Source organism: Prinia subflava, chromosome 2, assembly GCF_021018805.1.
Source record: "Prinia subflava isolate CZ2003 ecotype Zambia chromosome 2, Cam_Psub_1.2, whole genome shotgun sequence".
Lineage (NCBI taxonomy): Eukaryota > Metazoa > Chordata > Aves > Passeriformes > Cisticolidae > Prinia > Prinia subflava.
The window spans coordinates 51,442,764-51,456,771 of NC_086248.1; the positions used below are offsets into that span (position 1 = coordinate 51,442,764).

General features: G+C 38.7%; 1 protein-coding gene across 16 annotated transcripts in view; it reads right to left on the bottom strand.

Moving 5' to 3' along the window:
* Window positions 1-238: 238 nt before the first annotated feature.
* TRDN (triadin) overlaps window positions 239-14,008 on the bottom strand; it is a 235,493-nt gene continuing 221,723 nt past the window's right edge. For 3 of the 16 annotated variants that reach the window (XM_063389922.1, XM_063389926.1, XM_063389924.1), the window contains exon 38: window positions 241-3,393. In XM_063389922.1, coding sequence (XP_063245992.1) covers window positions 1,898-3,393 — 1,496 coding nt within the window. In that variant the 3' untranslated portion in view covers window positions 241-1,897. Of the gene's footprint in view, window positions 3,394-6,427; window positions 9,119-14,008 lie in introns of those variants that run through there. The other 13 variants (XM_063389917.1, XM_063389914.1, XM_063389918.1 and 10 more) reach the window with 9 other exon arrangements.

A 14,008-nucleotide genomic window follows, 5' to 3' on the forward strand; every position in this document is an offset into this window, starting at 1 on the left:
TAGAAAAACAGTGAATTCGGAGCTGGATCCAAATGTCCTTATAATCTACAGGATTCTATTAACTTTTATTACATCTGCCCAGAGATGATAAATCAGTTGGCAAGGCATTAATGGGAAAAAACACTCTTGACAATAAACTAAAAAGGAGGATGATTTGTGTGATTTAAACTATAAGGGTCTTAAAATCTTAGAAAAATGGGTATTTTAGTTTTTATCTTTAACTTATTTTTTCTTTTTTTGTGAATTTTAAAGAGCTTTTAATAAGCTCTTTAGGACTCATCACTCCAGCTCCTTATTTGTCACGGTGCTGTGTTTCGAGACCTCAGCATCTCCACGCACGGCCAGCCCGGGCACCGCGACACGGGACAAGGGTCAGTTCGTACGCCGAGCGACGATCCTGATTCCTGTGGGTTCTTGTTAAGAGAGATCCTTGGCAACGGTCTTAAAGTGATGAAGCAGAGGCAGGGTGGGAGGCAGTGAGGTAGCAGCGTTTATTGTGCAGCAAGTGCGATGTCACCCGCCTGCACCTGCTCTCGCAACTGCCCCGAGGGCGGTTCTGCGTACACTTTTATACAGAGGGTGTCAGGGAGGGGTAAAGGCAAAACAACCAATAGAGGGAATTCTAGGGACCGTTACACAGGTGCGATATTCAGCTTTTGCCAACCAGGGAAGTGGGAAGAAATAAAAAAATCGCGGCTTCATGACGGACAGAAAACTGACAGTTATGTAACTTGCCACAGGGGTACACTTGGTAGGGAGGGAACAAAGGGACATATAACAAACTTAATAAACTAAATTTTACACATTGCCACACTTATTCTAGTTTACTAATTTGATTTATCAGAGAACATTTCATTCCAGTTGAAACGTAGGTATGCTGGTACACCTATGTAATCACTTTTATGTGTAAGAGGGCAGAACACTGCATTGACTTTCACACACACAAAAAAATCATCAAGCAGCAGTGATTTATTCAGATTTTCTCAAAGCAGACTTATCACACACATCAAAGCAAAGGAGACTCAGGTCTTTTGGGAAAGTCTGGCTGTATGACTTTGGCAGGAAGATGCAGTTTAGAGAGGCACATGGAAGGTTCATCAAGTGGTCTTCAGGTTGCCTTTTCTTCACTGAAATGCTACTACTAAGCTCTAATTTAACAACGTGATACTCAAGACTTCTCCTTTGCATTGTTTCTTTTCTGAAGGAAAAGAGACTTCACAGGAGCTGGGTTGCATGATAAATGTGCATTTATATCTTTGTCATTCAGCTGAAAATATGCCTGGAGTATTAATGTTAGCAGCTTTATTTTCCCATTTCTTTGACAGGTTCAAAACCAAGAAGACCTCTATTTTGTAATACCCCTCTTTAGAATTAAAAAAACCCAGGGGAATTAAATGTTTCTGTTACCTTTTACCATAAGTAAAATTTTTCAGTTTGGTGATTCAGTTTCAAAAAAGATTGCTTTCTTGTAGCTGGAGCTTAACATGGGATTCATGAGAGAAAAAGTTAATTTCTGAGCAAAATTTGCACAAAAATTAAAAAACTCTTTAGAATTATGAAAGCAAATAGCACACTTAACAGGAAGAAACTTCTTACTACCTCTGCTACTACCCAAATTCAGAAGTTTGCTGTTTCAGCCACCAGCCATACTATCTAATAGAATTTTATTAGTGACTGAGATAAACCCCAAAGGCTTAAAACATGGGCATGCTTATTACCATTAGGTATTCTGAAAGAAAATTAATAGAACAATTCAGGCAAAATCAAATCTGGGAAGAAATTTGCCTGTTGGCAGAGTATTCTTTAGAATTATAGAATGATAGAATGGTTAGGGTTGGAAGGGACCTCAGAGATAATCTAGTTCCAACCCTCCTGCCATTGGCAGGGACACCTTGCACTAGAGCATGTATCTCAAAGCCCTGTCCAACCTGGCCTTGAACACCTCCAGGGATGGAGAGTCCACAACCTCTCTGGGCAACCTGTTCCAGAGCCTCACCACCCTGACAGTAAAAACTTTCTCTCTAACATCTAAACTAAACCCAACCTCCTTCAGCTTAAAGCCATTCTCTCTTGTCCTGTCACTACATGCTGTTGTGAAAAGCCCTTCTTTAGCTCTCTTGCAGGCCCCCTTTAGGTACTGGAAGACTGTTATCAAGTATCCCCGAAGCCTTCTCTTCTCCAGGCTGAACTGCCCTATCTCTCCCAACCTGTCTTCATAGGAGATGTGCTCCAACCCTGTGGTCAACTTAATGACTCCCTCCTGAACTTGCTCCAACATGTCGACATCTTTCTTGTGCGGGGGTTCCCAGTCCTGAACACAGTACTCCAGGTGGGGTCTCACCAGAGCAGAGTAGAGGGAGACCATCACTTCCTTCGACGTGCTGGCCACGCTGCTTCTGCTGCAGCCCAAGATACAGATGTCTTTCTTCACTGCTAGCACGCACTGCTGAGTCACGTCGAGCTTTTCATCTGCTAGCAACCCTAAGTCCTTCTCCCCAGGGCTAGTCTCTTTCCATTCTCTGCTCAGCCTAAAATTTTTTTTGGGACTGCCCCAAACCAGGTGCAGGACCTCGCACTTGGCATTGTTGAACTTCATCAGGATGACCTGGGCCCACCTCTCAAGCCTGGCAAGGTCTCTCTGGGTGTTGTTCCTTCCCTCCAGCGTGTTTACTGCATCACACACCTGGGTGTCATCGGTGAACTCACTGAGGGTGCACTGAAACCCACCACTAAAGATGTTAAAAAGCACCAGTCCCAATACCGACCCCTGGGGAACACCACTTGGCACTGCTGTCCATCTGGACATTGCACCACTGACTTCAACACTCTGAGCATGATCATCCAGCCAATTCTTTATCCACCCAGTGGCCCACTCATCAGATCCACGTCTCTCCATTTTGGAGACATAAATGTCATGTGGGACAGTGCCTTTGCTCAAGTCCAGGGAGATGATGCCTGTTGCCTTTCCCTCGTCCACCACTGCTGTAACCTCGTGGTAGAAGGCCAAGAAATTTGTCAGGCATGATTTGACTTTTGTGATGCCATGTTGGCTGTTACCAATCACCTCATTATTCTCCATGTGCCTCAGCATAGTTCCCAGGAGGAACTGCTCCATGATCTTGCTGGACACTGAGGTGAGACTCTGTCTCACTGAGGTGACTGACCTGTCATTCCCTGGTCCTTCCTTATCTCCCTTTTTAAAAAAGGGCATCATGTTTTCCCTTTTCCAGTCAGTGGGAACTCCACCAGGTTGCCATGACTTCTCAAATATGTTGGATAGTGGCATAGCCACTTCCTCAGCCAGTTCTTTCAGTACCCATGGTTGTATCTTGTCAGGTCCCATGGACTTGTGCACCTTCAGGCTCCTTACACGGTTTTGAAATCGGTCTTTTCCTGCAATGAGTGGAGAAGAAAAATGGAACAACTTAGGTTTTTCTTAATACAAAACAAGAACCAAGCCAAAGGGAACGCAAGGGTCACTGTTTGAGCAAGAATGTATTTTTCCCTTTGAGAATAAGCAACTCATCCAAAGAAAAAGGCTCAAAGTTGTAAACAAATTTTATCTATTGTGTATTGGTAAAAGAGCTATGTAATAAAAGTGGTATCTGGAAAGTGCAATTTTTACAATACTTTTCCCAAAGGAAGCATTACTGAATGAATTGCTAGGCTTTTGGACCAGGCAAAATAAAATGTATTCTAAAAATTCTATTAATCTCTATCATAACAAAAGACAAAATGGAAAACTGAAAAGTCTTCTTCAGTATGAGAACTATTTACAAGATTATCTAACCCAGTCCTTGAGATGTGAGGGTGTCAGGACAAATGGTTGTGTGGAGTGTGTATCACAAACCACATGCATACACAAAAATCCATAAATCAAGAGAAAAATGTTATGTTATTTCATTGTTTAATCAAATGACTAAGAATTCAGCATTGGGAGGTGTACTCTGTTTTGCCTACAGGTGACTAATATGACTCCTTAAATATTTGGCTAATTGGGAATTTCTGGAGAACTTCATTCAGGATAAATGGATGGTATGCAAGCTAGAGTTCTAGTGACATTTTCAGGTGTATAAATAATACATGTTTCATATTTTCAATTGTCTTTGTATTTCTTCCCTCTGGAGAGCTAAAAGGAGGCAGAAATATCACCTCCTTTAGGATGAATCTTTAGCAAATACTACTTCCACGTATGGTTCCTGCCTAGGAACCGTCACAAAGCATTTTGTATTTCCTTTCATTTTGTCAGTTACCACCTCCTCACATCTTCACTTTCATCACTACTACTCATGTAACACTTTTAATTTTTTTCTTGGCTTCCAAAATCTTCACCCCCTGGAAGGAAGTGCTGCCAATGGTATGTAACTGAGGGCAGTCAGATGCTGTTCAAAGCAGCTTAAATGATCAGTGTTCTCTCTAAGGGGGTAAGTCTCTCATTTATTACTATACTGAGTGGTGGAAGAAAAGTTTTAAGATAGGAAAGTGAAAAGTGTTTCAGCTTCTCTCCTGAGTGCTTGTGTCCTAGCAGATAAAGACATCTTTCTAAAACTGTGCTTACTGCACTTCTATTACATAGTTTTGAAGTTTTTAGCATGGAGAATTTGGCATCTAAACAAGACTACACTAAGTAGTAAATGGCTGTGTAAATCTAGCTGTGAAGTTCTAGAGTTGGGGATTGGCGGGATAAATTTTTGTGGCAATGTGCAGTTTGTGTTCTGTATTGCGTTCCGAGTGGTGACTTTAAGTGTGAGACAAATAACACTTTGTTGATTTTTAGTAGGATGTATAAGATCTGTGTAACAACCAGCTGTAGCCAGTCAGCCCTGGTTAACAGCTGAACCTCGACCCAGCTGCTCATTTCTGCCCTCAGGGAGAGAAAATAAGAACTCCTAGGTCGAGCTAAAGACTGGCAGATTGTTCACTAATTACTGTTGTGAACAAAGAAGACTCAGAGAAAATAAGCTCACAAAAATATATGATTTCATGATTTGGATAGTGGGAAACAGAAAGGCAAACATTAAATTAATATATTTTGTCCCCTTTTCTCAAGCTTAATGTCACTCCTTCACACCAGTCTGTCAATAATGGTTGGCCCATGGTCGTTTCTCCTCACTGCTTTGTTCTTCTCAGACTTTTAACCTGTTCTGGCATGGGTGTTTCACAGGCTGTAGGGAAATCTCTGCCCTGGTGTGGAGCAGCTCCTCTTCCTCCTTATCTTCTGACCTTGGTGCTCCACCTTCTACTTCTCCCCTCTTTTTGCTCCCGCTCTCTCTCTCTGGGGCATTTTCAAACCTTCCTTACACATGTTTTCCCCGAGGCCCTGCCTCCATGGCAGCAGGGCTCAGCTGTGCCTGAGATGGTGCCTTGGAACCTTCTGGAACCGGCGGTGTCCAGCCCAGGGCTGCTCCTCACAGAGGTCACCCTGCAGCCCCACTGGTACCTACCTGGGCACCTGCCGTGCTGGGCACCAGCACAGTGAATCACCAAAGAAAGCTAGCTCTCCTTACCCAGACTTTGTGAGCACCTTTCACTAACTGGTGCAATAGAAATGAGCCACTGAGAAAAGCTCAGATTTCCTGGCAGGTTTTAAAATGGGCAAAACTAAACACCTGCTGTGACATGGGTAGAAATGTGAAACTGAACAGGGACTGAGGGCTGGGGCTGAGATCTGAGGACTGCACCAGCAAGAGTCAACAGCTCTAGCTCAGGCAGTAGTGTAAAACTTATCTCACTGGTCTTGCTGGAAAGTGACCACTCCTGTTACTTCATCAGGATTTTAGCACCTCTGAGAAAATTGTGCAAGCAAACTGCTGAGTGACACACCTCACCTGTGGGATGTCTCACCAAACTCTGCAGGACAAAGGACTCTTGAACCCTAGTGCAGAGCTCAGGAACTGCAGCTGTATCACCTCCAGGCTGCTTCCCACACCAGCTCATCACCCCAGAGGAACTATGGCTTGCCTGTATCCATTGCTGATACAGGCAAGCCATAGTTCCTGTGGGGTGTGGGAGTCAGCAGTCTAACCATGTTTTGCACTCTAAGTTTCTTGGTGGCCATTTTCCTAATTGTCTGAACTATAAATTTGTCATTGGAGATCACAGCTTTGTCTGTACTGGTTGTGTTATATGGTATTATTGTATTATAAATAAGCATTTTGATGAACATAAATGATTTTGTAGATGAAGTCCTACCTTGAATGACTGCAGCAACCATTTGACTTTCCATATGTCAGAGTGTAATCAATAAAGTGTGTAAAAAAGCTGGCTAAGTATTGCTAAAAGCCCATTGGGAGTAAATACAATGCTGGATGGGCAATTTTTCCAGCCTAATTGCATCTTTATTATCAGAAGATTTCTAAAGCTTGTATACGTAAAACCTTGTCCTGCACTTTTGGATTCACAGAGCAACATATCACAGCCACTGAAACAGGGTTTATATTTTTTATTTTCCAAAATGTATAACAATCAGCATAAGTTTTTGCAATATTTCAGGCTAACTTGAGTAAAACCATGCAAACCAGGAAATTTTTTAAAGTTTCCAGGTGAATTGGAAGAGAAGAATGCTTGCCTCTCTGAGAGAGAACCTGTTTTTTCTGTTTTTCCAGGCAGTGATTAAGATTAGGAGACAAAATTAAATTATTGATTTTACATCACTTATGCAATTATATTAATTGTTTATTTCCAAAGCTTTCAGATATCTAACATTGAAACATATCTAATTGAAACATTACGGAAACGAGATACAGAATGAACTCTTGTCATCTCCCATCTCAGACGGGAAGGAAGGATTAAGGCTAACTGTAATGAAAAAAAATTACTTTTCCAAAAGAAGATGAAAAAAAATAAAGGCTTATAGTATATAATTTCTTTGTCCTAATTATTTCCTAATAAAATCTTGAATTAACTGATTTTGCAGAAAGTTAAAATCTCATTTTTAAGACAGCTTTCACAGTAAAAATCTAGGACAATAACATCCATCATAATATATATAAAATCACAAATTGGGAAGGAAAAAGTTGCTGGGAATATAAAAAGAGACACCAGAAGAAAATTGAAGATCATCACTGTGCCGTTAGAAAATCTCTGTTGGCAGTGCTATCTCCAGAGCAGATTTCACAGGTGTCTGTGGGGACCTTCATTTATCACGAACACTCATATCTATAGTGGGATTCCACATGGGAATAGCTACTTCTAGGGCAGGAGCTGTTCCTACCCCTTTCTGGTCAGCACTGCCTAAACTGCTTGTTGCAGTGCAGGTTTTGCATTACATGACCTGTGCAATATCAGAGCACATTAAGACCAAGGATCCAGTGCACGTAAGGCCATGACCAGTACTCAGACAATACCAGCTGAACCCAGCAGTGTCACAGCAAAACTTTCTGAATTGCACCAATCTGTCAGAGAATCAGTTGTCTAAATTCACATGAGTCAATTATTTGATTAAAGTAAGATGGACGGGCAGGGAGAGTGTAAGAGGGAGGAGACCAATGCTTTCTTGGTCTATACTTAAAATAAAATAGTGATATATAGTTTTTGGCGTGTTCAGACTCTACAAGTAAAGGGTTTGCACAAAAGGATCATGTTGCATCAGCAGGCAACTACATAACTAAGGTCACTGCTGTATATTTCCCAGATTAAATGCAAAAATATAGAAAGAAAATGCAAACAAATAGCAGCTTGCAAAAATGTTTTATTTACATTGCCACACATAGACTGGTGAGATGCCAATTTTCATTCATGTGCCTTTAAATGGATCAAATGACATCTCTTTTTTAGGGCAACAAATCCCTTATTTCTATATAAATGCACAAAAAAAGTTGAGGACAAGCACATCTACTTTCAGTTCTACTGTAAGCCCTTCACAGTAGTGTGCTGTAAGTCCTTTCATTTCATCTAGTAAAATGAGATACCTGGATTATTTAATGTGTTTATGTTTCATTTTTTTCTGATTTTGTTTTTTTGTTTGTTTGTTTGGTTGGTTTTGGTTTTGGTTTTTGTTGTTGTTCACTGATCTGAGATAGCATCAAATTTACGTAATTATTAGAAATTTGGGTTGCTTTAGTTCTGTGAATGGCATCTCACATCATAGCTTTTCATCTGGCTTAAGCTAATAGCAAAGGGTTGGCTGGTACATTGTCCATTTACATGGTTTTGTTGCAAAACAATCTGATTTAGCCACAGAAGAAAAGTGGAAGCACTACAATTACTTCACTTGTTTTTTCAGACCTTCATGTCAGTAAAACATTGATTTTCCTAAACTTTGCCATGTGGTTTCACTTTCTCTTCTCTCTCAGGCTTTAGGAAGAGAAGAGCTTGTATTTCACCAACAGGCAGGGCAAACAGTCCATGATTTTACAGTTTCAGATTAAATAGAAATATTCATCATTAACATGACTTGTGGAGTCAACTTAGTGATAGTGTATGGAGCTGCTCCGAGTAAGTGTGAGCTTCAGGCTACACTGGTCAATGCGACATAAAAATAGCACCAGTCACAGAGCACATTTTCATGACTTAGTGAGGCATTTCCTGTCAGCAATTTGATTGAATGTCAGGAAGAAATGGTTTAGGATTGCAGCTAGTCTTGCCATCTTGCTGATATAAGAGATACATTCAACCTTTCACTCCTTAGATAAGATTAAATGGAAAACAGACTCACTTCAATGCTGAGCATGTAGGTAAAGAAAAACAAGAGCAAAAGAGGCATGAAAACACACGCACATGCTCACACACACAGTCACATCAATGCTTTGTTAGCATTGCAGCCTTTCCATGAGAAACCGGGCACTTTTACATTTCTATCTTTGTTAAACACAGTTCATTACTGCTTGTTCTGCCGCTGCCCCATGGAAACTTTTTCAAGGTACATGTGTGCAACTGGATCATGCTCTTGCAATGATAAGTACCACTGTAGCTACTGTGGACCTCAGCAGGAAAGATAAAGTGCAAAATGTCAGTGATCATAGGACTCAGTCTCTCTAGTGCCCCGGTTTCCTTGTCTTTCTCCTGGAAGTCTTTGAGTGAGTCTTTTCTTCCTTGTTTGAAGGGGGATTAATAGGAAATTGCAGCCCAAATCCATTAGGTCCATTTAGGAAGACACATTGAAAGTAGCGGACAGGAGCTAGGAAAACAAGGAAGAGATGATTAATGTTTATGGTTTCCAAACTGGGGCCATGAGTCTATTCCATATTCTTTCAGAAAACATCTGCATGATTTCATTCCCATTAGGTCAGTTATAACATCACAAATCTCGAGTGTGATCACAAGCCAGGTTTCATATATCAACAAAACTTTAGCTAAGGAGCTCAATAAGAGATCTTGTAGCACAAGATGAGAAATAATTGACAATTTCACATTTAAATACCTAATTTTTCTCAGTATTATAGCCTCACTTCTCACAGAGTACTTGCATGTTGGGATAGCTGAGTGTAAGCCCCCAAAATTCACATATATATTTTTTTGGGGTTTTTTTCACAGTGATTTTCAGATACATTGAGAGTTCCAGAAAGGCTCATATCTAATTCATATCTAACTCATATCTATTTTGTTAAACTTCAGGTGAATTATCTCCTGTTTTGAATAAAGGGATCATATGACTGCACCTATTTTCTAAACTTTCACAGTCATGGATGTTTTCTCCCTTTTAATTTTTGAGTGCTGTGTATGTAGTCATACTTTCCATCATGTTTAAAAAGCTTTCAAGAGCACATACTTCAGCACAGATGGAATTGATTTAATTTGCTTCAAAAGCTGAGTTTTGCACTGTGAGAATAACATTGACAAGATTTAAAAAGACAACTATTAGTCAGTTATCTGTTTGGCCAAATGACTGGAGGAATGTTGGCATCTGAAACAAGTTAATTTTCATGCAGTTGATTTTCTGGTGACTTTTCTTTCCCCTGCTGTTGATCCCATAGAAAAAACCAAAAAACCAAAAAACCAAAAAACAAAAAACAAAAAACAAAAAACCAAAAAAACCCACAAAAACCAAAAATTAGATGTTCACTGTGACACTTCTAAACTGAGATGGGCTCCAGGGCTCCCTGCTATTATCCTCTGTGGTTTTCTTGCCTGACTCATACAAAGGTTAAGTCTTTTTTGTCTAAAAGCACACTTTAAAATGAAATTGGAAATTAGATCCTTCTGGACCTAATGACTTACTGCTTTTTCACTGTCTAAGAATGGTAATTTTTTTTCCTCAAATTCTCAGTGTTCTGTTTCTCTGTGAGTTGAATCTCAGATTTTTTTAGAAAACAGAAATAAAGCAACTGCCCTGATTAGAGTTCACAGCCTAAATGTGCCAGACCAAGGTTCTCCTGTGAGGCTTGACAAGCCATGGACTGGATGAATGTGCTAATTCCTCCACCACTGACATTTCTATGTACATACTTGGGCAATTTCAACAAATAGACTTATTCCCTTCTTGAACTAAGGTAACTTTTAAAAGCAAAATTAACTACAAACAATATATTGCCACAAGAACCACTATGATTAAAACTGGTGTTGTCCTACCAAAATACTTAGTCAGAGATTTTTCAATCAGATCTTTTAAAAAAATCCCACAAACAAAAAATCCCCTAAAATTTAATTACAGTGTATGCAAGATTGACAAAGAGAAATTCCTTTAAGAAAGGAAAATGCAAATTGCAAATTCACCTTTTACTGTTAAAAGGAAAACTATTTCTGTGTATTTCTTTTATGGATAAAAAAATGAAAATAAAGTCAATTACACTCTTCTTCATGAAGGCAAGTAGGGAACTATGCACTTTCTAGCCCAAAAAAATACAAACAAATATTTTACTTGTGGGTAAAAGAATTATTATCGCCCTGTGTTTTATGTGCTATCAGAATGCAAAAATGTATCTCTTTTTTCTTCACATACATTTGCAAAGTTCTGTAAAGGACTAACACAGCTACATACTTGTAAGTGTTTTAAATATGGTTTTGTTATTTATGTATTGCAATTACAGCATGCCTGACAACATAGTGTTTTCCAGAGGTGTTACCTGATCATTATTCTAAAATCACTAGTAGAACTAGCTGCTGCAATCATTTAATTTGGAAACTTCATGTATAATCTATTGTTAAAAGCCACTAAATTCACAAAGGGGAAGGGAAAGGGCAAAATTTAAGATTTTTGAAACTCAGCCAGCAGCTACAAAGTCATTCTGTGACCCATCATTCTAAATCAGAAAAAAAAAAGATAAAAATTAATTATTTTTAAAAATATTATCTAGGAATCATGTTTACTTGGAATATGCAATGCTAAATATTTTTATAATTGTTTATTTGGAATGTTAATGCTTTGTTGTGTTATTTCTGTCTGCAGTGTTTGTGAAGTAAGCCCTGTTTTTTGGCTGGTATGTACTCATGTTGACTGCAATACATGGAAGTGATATTCAAATGTTTATATAGTCTATTACTTATCTATCTTTAGAAAACATCAGAAAAATGTTGCAGAAAGAGGAACCTTAGAACAAATAGGGATGGTAGTAATGACTTTTGTTAAATTTTCCTGCTAATTGTTTTTGTAAGATTAACATAATTTGTTTCCAATTTGTGAAAGTTTCAGTGCTGAAATTAGTGAAATTAGCTGGGGGCTTTTTTTTTTTTTTTTTTTTTTCGCATAGATCACCAAATACCCCCGAAAGGCATATCTATGAAAAAGAAAAACAAAAACTCCACTAAAACCCTCACCCAACAATAGGGTGTTTTGTTTAGTTCTCTGCCTGAAGAGTAGAAGCAAGTCAGGATAAATAGTGCGAGTAGGACAGGAATAACAACAAGGAACTAAAAAAGGTAGGATATGTGAAAGAGATTTTAAGGTCAGGAGGAAAAAACAGTCATGCTTCTTCCAGGATGTGCTGGTTTTGGCTGGGGTAGGTTTGTTTTCTCTGTAGTGGGTAATATAGGATGTTGTTTTGGATTTCTTCTGGAAACAGTGTCGATAATTCAGGAACGGTTTGGTTCCTGCTGAGCAGGACTAACACAATCAAGACTTTTCTGCCTTTCATCCCTCCCCACCAGAGAGGGGCCACAAGGAGTAGGGGGAGGACACAGCCAGGACAGCTGGCCCCAACTGACCACAGGGATATTCCATCCCACATACATCGTGCTCAGCAGGTACAGCTGGGGGAAGAAAGGAGGGGAGGACATTTGGAGTGATGCATTTGCTTTCCCAAGCAAACCTCATGCGTGGTGGAGCCCTTTTTTCTTGCAGATGGTCAAATGCCTCCCTGTCCATGGAAAGGAGTGAATGAATTCCTTGCTTAGCTTTTCTTGAGCATGTGGCTTTTTGTTTAATCCATTAAACTATCTTCATCTCAACCCACAAGCTTTGAAAAAACTTTTTTGATTTTTTTCAACTGTCTACAAATATGAAAAAAGTCTGTATTAATAATTTTAAACTGGATTTTTCTTGGAATTAATCTGAAATATTTTATTCTGAAAAGTCTCCATTTTCTTCAAATGTTCTTTCTAAGGCACAATGCTTAATAAATTTATCCTAATAATAAGGCAAAGTTTACACCTGATTTAAAACTTAAGCAGACTCACTTGGTAAAAGATATGTGTGATCTAGTAGCTACAGTTATAAGAGTACAAGATTTGATAAGCAAGATGCTATGCTTCCAAATGTAGGTAGAGAAAGACAAAATTTTTGGGTTTTGGAAATAGTTAAACTATTAAAAAAGTTTTTCCCCATACTATCTTTGTAGATTGTGTCTTATTAATTCTCCCAGTGCAAAACTACTCACTTATAAAAGCAAGTTTCATTATCATTCCACCATGGAATGGATCTTTTGTATTTTAGCTAATTAAACAAACAGAGATATGAAATATACATACTGCAAGTTTCCATATTTTCTGGTATCTCACATTTCTTTTTTTTTTATGGCTGATGAATTTCATACTTTTTTGTAAACTGAATTGTCTGTCTCTAGCATATTCTAACTTTTTAGGTAACATAAAGTCAGCTGCCCATACAGTAAGTCTACGCAGGATGAAATAGTTTCAGTATTACACTTTTTATTATGGATTTTTTACAATTTCTGTTTCATGTTACCCTTCTTAGGCTGCTTTATCTAGCAAAACTCAGCTGCAAAACATGCAGATAAGATATTTATTCAGAAAATACTGACATCTTTGGAACTGTGTCCACAACAGTGTTACGATACAAACCATAGTCAAGAGAACAATTTGAATTTTGGCATGCAAATACATCCCACACTGCCTTTACAATTCCTACATTCAATATGAATGCAGAATGTGTTTTTTAAACTGAAGCATGTTCTCACTTTGAATCCATTGTCTCACATCTTCAGAGCAAATGTTACCAAAAAGAAAAAAGGAGGAACAGTAGGAGAAAAATGTGGTTTAACAGTAGACATATTAAATAGACATTGTTGTCAGCTTAAGCAGGAAAAAAAGAGCCTTATATCTGGGCTACACTTTTGTTTAGGATGTAGTTTATGAGTTTGCATTCCCCTTATGAGTGCTACTAAGGAAACAATAAAGTCAGTGCTGGAAAAGTGCCATAAGTCTTTTTAAGACATTAGAACTGATGCTCTTTTATGAGGACATCTGTACCTAAGATGAATTAATTTCTAAAAGGCTGGAGGATGGGACATTTGCTTCTTTCTTTTTCACTTTATGAAAGGAACAGAAATGTTTTCTCAAAACAAAACAAAACAAACCCACAAAAAAACAAAACAAAACAAAACAACCAAAAAAAACCACCACCAAAAAAAAAACCTAAGTAATTTTTGCCAGGATGGAAATCAGTCAGAGAGAGAACACCCAAGATGAGTTCCAGAGAGAAAAGAAACAAACAAAACCCCTTGGATTCAAAGACTGTGTGAAGTTGTTTAGGGCTTATATGGTGGAAATGCTAAGTACCTTCAATAGTTACTCAGTCAAGTATACAAATATTTAATGGAACTTATTTGTGCTCTTGATCTCTAAGTGATCTGCATGTCACACAGAGGGTTGGTTTCAAGAAATGTGAGGAATA